The sequence below is a fragment of the Micropterus dolomieu genome, linkage group LG15, assembly GCF_021292245.1.
Source record: "Micropterus dolomieu isolate WLL.071019.BEF.003 ecotype Adirondacks linkage group LG15, ASM2129224v1, whole genome shotgun sequence".
Classification (NCBI taxonomy): Eukaryota; Metazoa; Chordata; class Actinopteri; order Centrarchiformes; family Centrarchidae; genus Micropterus; species Micropterus dolomieu.
Genome location: NC_060164.1, coordinates 20,195,634 through 20,203,970, shown reverse-complemented (window position 1 = coordinate 20,203,970; position 8,337 = coordinate 20,195,634). Strand labels below are relative to the sequence as shown.

Sequence of the window (8,337 nt, the reverse complement as noted above, 5' to 3'; positions counted from 1 at the left end):
CGTACAAGTGTCTGAAAATACAGTCACCACACACAAGCATGAAAACAGACAACACCTGAAGGAGCCACGAAGCTGCAGCTTTATCCCTCATTCAAGAGTTAATTAGGATGAAATGAAATAACTGTCTCCCAAAATCTCAGAAGACACTCTCACTACTCTGGCGACCATCAAGAGCCATCAAGAGGAGGTGGTGGAAGAAGTACTTTAGAAATACTCTATTACACGTAAAAGTCATGCATTCAACATAATCAGAAATTACTTTATTGCCAAGTAGTATTTTACTACTTTACTACAACTACAAAATTTTACTTAAGTAAAAGTACACACGTATTAGCACACAAATATCCTTAAAGTACCAAAAGAAAAATTCTCAATCAGAATCAGAAACTGCTTTATTGCCAAGTAGTATTTTACTACTTTATAACTCTACTACTACTTCAAAATTTTACTTAAGTAAAAGTACATAAGTATTAGTATAAAACTATATTTAAAGTACCAAAAGTAACATTCAGAATCAGAAATTGCTTTATTGCTTGCCAAGTAGTATTTTACAGGTACGAGGAACTTGCTATGTTGAGTATGTGCTAGACATAGACATAAACATACAGTTGATACATTTAAAAATATATAAATATTGAATTTACTGATATGCAAGTTATAAAAGAATTATAGGACTACATGTAAAAGAAAAACAAAACAATGTGGCAGTTATTTACACGTGCATTTCTCCAAATTTGTGTTTTGCAAACATATTACAGGGGGGGAGGATTTGTAATTAAACAAATATATAAATTTATAAATCGGTGGGCAGCAAACATTTGATCAAAATACACTTACAGAGGCTCTCAACTGGACTGTATTACGGGTGTTGTATCTTGAATGATTTGGCTCTCTCTGGTGGTGATCACAAATGCATGCAAGTGTCCTCCTGCTCACATTACGGAGCATTATTCATGCGGCGCTGCAACTAAACCTGAGCCAGCTTAACACGGTCACACCTCTTTCCTTAATGATGACTCCTTATAAAACAAAAAGCAACATAAAACAATAGACTCCACTGATTTTCTGAAACATTGTTGAAACAATGAGTGGGAGCACTGGGAGCAGTGGGCACGGGTCACGACTCAGGCTCTTCTTAAAAAGGCCTTTCTATTAACAACTTCATGTCATTCCTACAGGTCTTTCACACTGACCTTGTTTTATAGTGTGGTGGAAATGAGTGTATTCGAATAAACAGCTCAGGCAAACACTTGTCTTTCTGTGAATTTTATTCAAGTCTTCTGCAGAAGGAATTCACTGGGACACTCACGCATCAGAGTATCATCCGAGTGAGCTGCAGTGTCTCAGCACATGCAGCTTTTAACCTAATCTCAGGGTCGGAGCACTATCTCATCAAGGGAACATGATGTCTTTAGTGTTCCCTAGGGGACGCTCAACGTAAGACTATCATGTTCAGATACATGTGGTGAACCACTTAAAGTCATGACCCCCCCGGACATATCATAAAGCACCCACATTTACCTTCCATTGACCCCATACCCTAGAGCGAGGAGGCCCCTATTGAGATTAGTTACATGACAGTGTTTGGAGACAGTTCTCATGAAATTCCCATTACATTAGTCAGAGAAATACGGTTCACTATGAGTCCACAGCACCACAGATTGCAGCACCTGCAAGTACCAAGTTTGTTTGTTCACTTGTCGTCTGGTTTTCACAGAATTGCCAAAGGAAATGGGAGTATGGGGATTTCCTGTTTGCTTTTGCATCACTGTTTTATTTGCTCCCTTCATCCCCCATAAATCCTGTTATCATTTCCTCAGTTTGTATATCAGGCAGCTGGCAGCAGGGTATGTCACTGTTCTTATTGTTTGATTCTTAACTGGTGTTATTTGTTGTTGTCTAACAGCTGTGATTCTTTCTTTGCCCTGCATTTCCCAGGCTCATTTTGGCTGCGTGCTGTACTGTGTGTAGTCTGGAGATGTGACTGAACTGGGTCATGATCAGAATGTGATCTTGAATGTTGCTGCTTTTGACGAGTAAACTGAATCAAGATATTCTAATGTATCAGTGCAGGCAAAACTGCTTACATGCCATTTTTTAAAAATAACTTTGGTCAACTTTGAGCAGAAAAATGTCCCCCCCCCCCTCAGTTTTTCACAAGCATTTATAATGCTTTTAGGTTAAAACTGATGCATTAATATGTATGTTGCATTTTACTGCTGTAGATGTTTAAGGTTGTCTCAAGGAGTAAGAGAAATTCATTAACCCATAAATGAATGCTTAATTCTTCAGTCACACAGCAAAGGGTACAAAACACCACCATAGAAGATAAAATACATGAGCAAAAAATGGAAATCACAAATAAGTAAAATGACTTACTATTGGCATAAAACTCAAATAGCAACTTTATATAACTAAAATAAAAACCTTAAGGTAAAACAGGCAGCTCAGATGAAATCAGGATAGGCCTTCCTGTCAGACAAATGTAAATTAAAAAGTACAATATTTGCGTCTGGGAGTGGAGTAGTATTAAGTATAAAGTAAAGTGGAAATACTCAAGCAAAGTATAAGCATCTCAAAATTGTAGTTTACAGAAGGTAGTAAATGTACTGATAAAAGTATTTAAAGGGTTTTTATATGGTTTCTTCCTGAATGGTCTCTTGTTCCACACTCCAGTCCAGTAGGTGGCTGTAATGCATCTTTAAACTTGTTTGCCAACCGCCAATAAACATTGAAGCAGCAGCAGCAGCAGCAGCAGCAGCTGTACTGAGCTACTCCAGCTTCCACCCGTTAAAGTCGTCTTCCAGTTGTCCCCTAGTAAAGCTGCTCTCGGGGGCCATTCACCTTCATATAACAGTTATCTTAAAATGTCTAGTCGGCTGCTCCTCAGGGCTTTCGTAAACGAGCGACTGACAGCTGCTGCCGAGGAAATATTTCAGGTTTTTGAAAGAACAATAGCAACATATGAGGAAGAAGCTTCCAGCTCAAAGCAGGAGAATGAACGTCTCCGAGGTCTGCTGCTGGAGGTCGTGTCAAACCAGAAAACAGGTCTGTGTATTGATTATTTATATCATCTGTCAGTGTCAGACTGGACAACAATAATTAGCCTAAAGTGGCATAAGTATGTTTATTTTCTGTAACGTTACTTAACGTTTTTACTTTTACAATTGTATTTGTGTTTTTCCTGACTCAACAAGGCTGCTAATTGATAAATTGTGCTAACTCTCTAGTTAACAGTAGAGTCCACCACTTAGTTTTTCTAAGTGGTGGACAGTAATTAAGTACATTTACTCTAGTACTGTACAAATTTGAGGTACTTGTTCTTTAAGTATTTTCTTTTTGTGCCACTTTCTACTTCTACACTGTTAATTCTCAGACGGAGATAGTGTGCTTTTTACTTCACTATAGTTATCTGACAGCTTTAGTCACTAGTTACTACAAAAGACACAAAACATTAAGACCTTAATAAAATATGTTTTGTTAAAAAAAAATGTTTGTTGTTGTTTAAGACATTTTTCTTGTAAAAACATTTCAAGGTTCCAGCTTGGCAAATGTGAAGACTTTCTGCGTTTCCTTTTGATTATTTTAATTTATTTCTAATAATTTTGAGCTTTGTACTATTGATTAGACAAAGCAAGCATTGTGAAGGTTTCACTTTGGGCTCTGGGCAATTGTTTTAGAATTTAGCAAATGGATTACTGAAGAATATAATCAGCAGATTAATCCATAATGAAAATAATCATTAGTTGCACATAGTTAAAAATGAGCTCCCCTCAACAATTACAGCAGTAAAATCCTGCTTTTACATTAATGTGTCATAATTTAATGTAAACAGTCTCAGGACGTTTTTGCTTTCAGCAGTGAGTACTTACACTTTTAATACTTGAAGTATATTAAGCCCTTCATCTTTGGGGGGCCATCTTCTTGATGTACTCCTGGATCTTCGTCATTTCATCCTGGACAGTGGTCTTGACACTCACTAGCCCTCGGCCTCCCTCGCTACGCTTGGTGTACAGTCTCAGGGTGCTGGATTTGGGGTGAAACCCTCCATGCTTTCTCGTCTTGATGTCAGTAGCCTCTATCTCCTCCTTTGGCCAGTTTATTATACCAGCACGGTATCTGATGACTGGCAGGGCGTATGTGTTGATGGCTCAGATCTTGTTTTTCCCCCCATTCAGCTGACTTTTCATGACCTGCCTCACTCTCTGTAGGTATTTGGCTGTGGCGGACTTCCTTGCTGCCTCTTCATGGTTTCCGTTAGCCTACGGCCCTCCAAAGTATTTTTGTAGCTGTCCTGAACATCTGCAATGTGGCCTTCTGGTAGTTCAATCCCCTCGGTTCTGATCATCTTCCCTCTTGTTGAAACAATGCGACCACACTTCCGTCCGACATTCCAATGTCGTTGCTGTAGATCCTGGTAGTGTGGATCAGTGAGTCGATGTCTTGCTCATTTCTAGCACACAGCTTGATGTCATCCATGTAGAGGAGGTGACTGATGGTTGTTCCACTTCGGAGCTGAAGGGGTTCAGGCCAATACAGAACAGCAGAGGTGATAGTGCATCGCCTTGGTATTTGCTGCACTTGATGGTGACTTGTGCAGTTGGCTTTGAGTTGGCTTCTAGACTTGTTTTTCACAGCCCCATTGAGTTCTTGATGAAGGCTATTAGTGTCCTGTTGATCTTGTACATTTCCAAGCATTCCAGTATCCATGTATGTGGCATTGAGTCATAGGCTTTCTTGTAGTCAATCCAGGCGGTGCACAGATTGGTCTGCCTGGTCTTGCTGTCTGCTAGTCTGCTCTATCAACCAGTAGCTGCGACAACAGTACTAATGGTACTTTTTACTTTTGCACTTTTACTTTTAGTGTAGTAATGTTTAGCAAGAGTATCTCAGGATTTGTGTACTTTGTTCAACACTGTTTTTTGAATTGATGCATCATATGTTCTAGAAACCAAATACACTGATGAAAAAGAGGAAAGATAAAAACCCATCATAAGTAACCAGAACCAAAGTAATGTGTTTAAACTACTTAGTTTAACACAGAGCCTAAGAACTCAACCTATTTAATTTTTTTAAACTACTAAGTACTGTCAATAAGTTGATTAATAAACTAACCAGAACAGCACAGTTGTGTTTGTACTACCCAATGATATTATAAGAACATTTATTATTAACTTGATGGACGACATCACATTCAGACATTATATAGACATTTGATTAATGGAGAAAATAATCAGCTGATTAATGATAATATTCATTAGTTGCAGGCCTAATTGAGATATTGTTAATACTGCCAACTTCTAGCTGGCAGCATCCACAACAGATAAAACGCAGAAATAAGAATATGATAATGCTGAAGTTTTAAAATCTTTATTCTCTTTTTTTTCCAGACTTTTCTCAGTCATCCATCTGTAAAGAGGAAAGTCCCCCCGAGCAGCAGCACTGCGAGCTGGAGCCGAGCCTCAGCGTCTGTCACAGGGACCCAGAGCCTCGACACATTAAAGAGGAACATCACGAACTCTGGGCCGACCAGCAGCAGCAGCAGCAGGTTCAAGAGTTTAAGGAGGCTGACGTCTCATATCTACCTCATTCATCTGTCTGGGAGGAAAATGAGCAGGGGGAGACGAAACCGCCTTTGCAACCTCAAAATGGTGAAAGTGAGGAGCAGTGTCAGGCGCTGCAGGAAACGAAAACTCTGCGGTTCATACTACCTTTCACCGCAACTCCGTCTTCACACACTCTGATCCAGAATGAAAGGGTCCAAGATGGTAGGGAAAATGAGAGACCTGCTGCAAGATTTACATCTAACCGAACACAGACAGACCAAAGTCAGAGTTCCGTCATTGCTTCCAGAAAATCTCACTTGAATTCAGGTGTATCTGACAATTGTTGCCATTTGTGCGATAAATCCTTTTCCTCCAATCATCACTTGATAAATCATGCTTTTCGCATGCATTCAAAGGACGCAGATGTCCTCTGTGCTGTGTGTGGACGGACCTTAGAGTCCACCGAAAGTCTCAATGTGCACCTTCAATCACACAAGGGCTCAAAATGTTGTCACGTGTGTGGTAAACACTGCAACAGTGTGTCCGCTCTGAATGAACACATGAGCAGCCACACCGGCGTTAAACTGCATCGCTGTAATGTTTGTGGCAAAGAGTGCAGCCGGAAAGGAGATTTAAAGATCCATATGAGGATTCACACGGGCGAGAAGCCTTTCTGCTGCTCTTATTGTTGTAAATGTTTCACCCACAGCGGACATCTAAGGAAGCACATGAGAAGCCACACAGGCGAGAGGCCGCACCGGTGTGAAGTCTGCGGCAGAGGGTTTCTACAGAGTGCACACCTAAAATACCACTTAGGGACTCATGCTCAGAAATGTTGACTTTCATCCATCTAGGTGCATATTTACAACCCTGCTTCCAAAAAAGTTACGCTGTGTGAAATGTAAATTGAAACAAAATGTGATGATGTGCAAAACATTGAAACTCCATGTTTAACTGAAAATAGCCAACTTCATCAAATGTTGAGACTGAAAAAAATTGTTTGAGAATTATACGCCCATTTAGAATTTGATGCCAGCAACACACTTCAAAGCAGTTCAGTCAGTGGCAACAAAAGACTGGAAAAGTTGAGAAATGCTAAAAGCAAAACACCTGGTGGAACATCTTGCAATTCATTAGGTCAACTGGTTAGTAAGTTAGTAACGTGATTGGGATGCTCTTTTTATACCCAGTCTTAAGTAAAGATGTAGGAGGGGTTCACCACTCTGAAAGACTCCGCTGGTAAATTTAAGAAAAATGTTTAACATAAAATTGTAAAGAATCTGGAGATTTCATTATCTGCAGTCAATAATATCATTAAAAGATAAAAAAAAAATCAGAATAAATCTCTGTACGCAAGGAACAAACCAATATTGGATGGCCGTGATCTTCGGGCCCTCAGGCTGCATCAAAAACAGACACAATTCTGTAGTGGGCATTACTGCATGAGCTGAAGCACACTTCCAAAGATCAGAGGAAACCTTATATAAACCAGATCCAGAAAAGCCGTACGTCGTCTGCGGGCCCAAGCTCATTTAAGATGGACTGAGGCATTTGGAAAACTGTCCTGTGGTCTGATGAGTCAAAATTTAAAATTCTGTTTGGAAGTCATGGACGCTACGTCCTCCGGGCAAAAGAGGACCGGGACCATCCAGCTTATAAGTGCACAGTGTAAACGCTAGCGTCTGTGGTGATATGGGTGTGCATTAGTGCACATGGTATGGGTAACCTCGTTTGTGAAGGCAACATTTTGGAGTAACATGCTGCCAAGTAGACATCTTCAGGGTCTTTTTCAAGGATGGCCATGCTTATTTCAGTAAGACAATGCCAAAATACATTCTGCACTTATTACAACAGCCTGGCTCCGTAGTAAGAGTCAGGTGGCTAGACCTACAGGCCTGCAGTCTCCACTTATCACCCATTGAAAATGTTTGGCACATTCAAGCGGGAAGCTTCCGGTCGTGACTCCAGTCTTCAATACAACATGATACACATTTAGTAAATTATGGTCCCATTTAGAGGAAATTACACCATAAAGCAGATTCTACTTCAGGGTGAGATTATCTATGGTTGACAAGTCGTTACCATGGCGACCTGTCAATCAGGCTAGAGTGACTCATGCCCACGGCCGTTGAAAGAGTATTAGGAGTTGGCTGTTTACTTTCTCCGGTGAGTACACTTAGTTTTAAGACATTGTCAGCCCTGTTGACAGTTAACGTGAATTACAGATGCAGCTAGCTAGCTTCACACACGGCCGTTAGCTCCACCGTCTCGTCCAAATATGGTCACGTCCGGTGCCGCTGGGTGCAAAAAGTCAACATGGCGGCGCCCTATCGGCCAAACTCGAGGCTTTAAAGCGGCAGTCCACAAACCAACGGGTGACGTCACGATAATACGTCCTCTTCTTATATACAGTCTATGGGCGCATTATGAAACATAAAATACAACAAAGAAAACCCCGAACTGTTGCACAGCGGAAATCAGGCAAGAATGGGAGCACATCCCACCTTGAAAATTACAACAGTTGGTCTCAGAGTGTTGTGACAGGTGATGCAACAGAGTGCTAAGCATGAGCCTGTCCCAACTTTTTTGAAACTCGTTGCTGGCATCAAATTTATAATGGGCATATAATCTTCCAAAAACAATCAAATTTCTCAGTTTAACATAAGTTGTCTTTGTGCTATTTTCAATTTAATGGGGGGTTTCAATGTTTTGCACATCACATTTTGTTTCTATTTAAATTTTACACAGCGTGCCTACTTTTTTTGGAAATGGGGTTATATATTTATCAAAC

General features: G+C 40.3%; 1 protein-coding gene across 1 annotated transcript; it reads left to right on the top strand.

Moving 5' to 3' along the window:
• The first annotated feature begins 2,780 nt into the window (after positions 1-2,780).
• On the top strand, positions 2,781-7,877 carry LOC123984356 (zinc finger protein 180-like). Its single transcript, XM_046071202.1, has 2 exons — positions 2,781-3,048; positions 5,391-7,877. Exons 1-2 carry the CDS (start codon positions 2,868-2,870, stop codon positions 6,383-6,385), a joined length of 1,176 nt encoding a protein of 391 aa, XP_045927158.1. The 5' UTR covers positions 2,781-2,867; the 3' UTR covers positions 6,386-7,877.
• Positions 7,878-8,337: the final 460 nt, after the last annotated feature.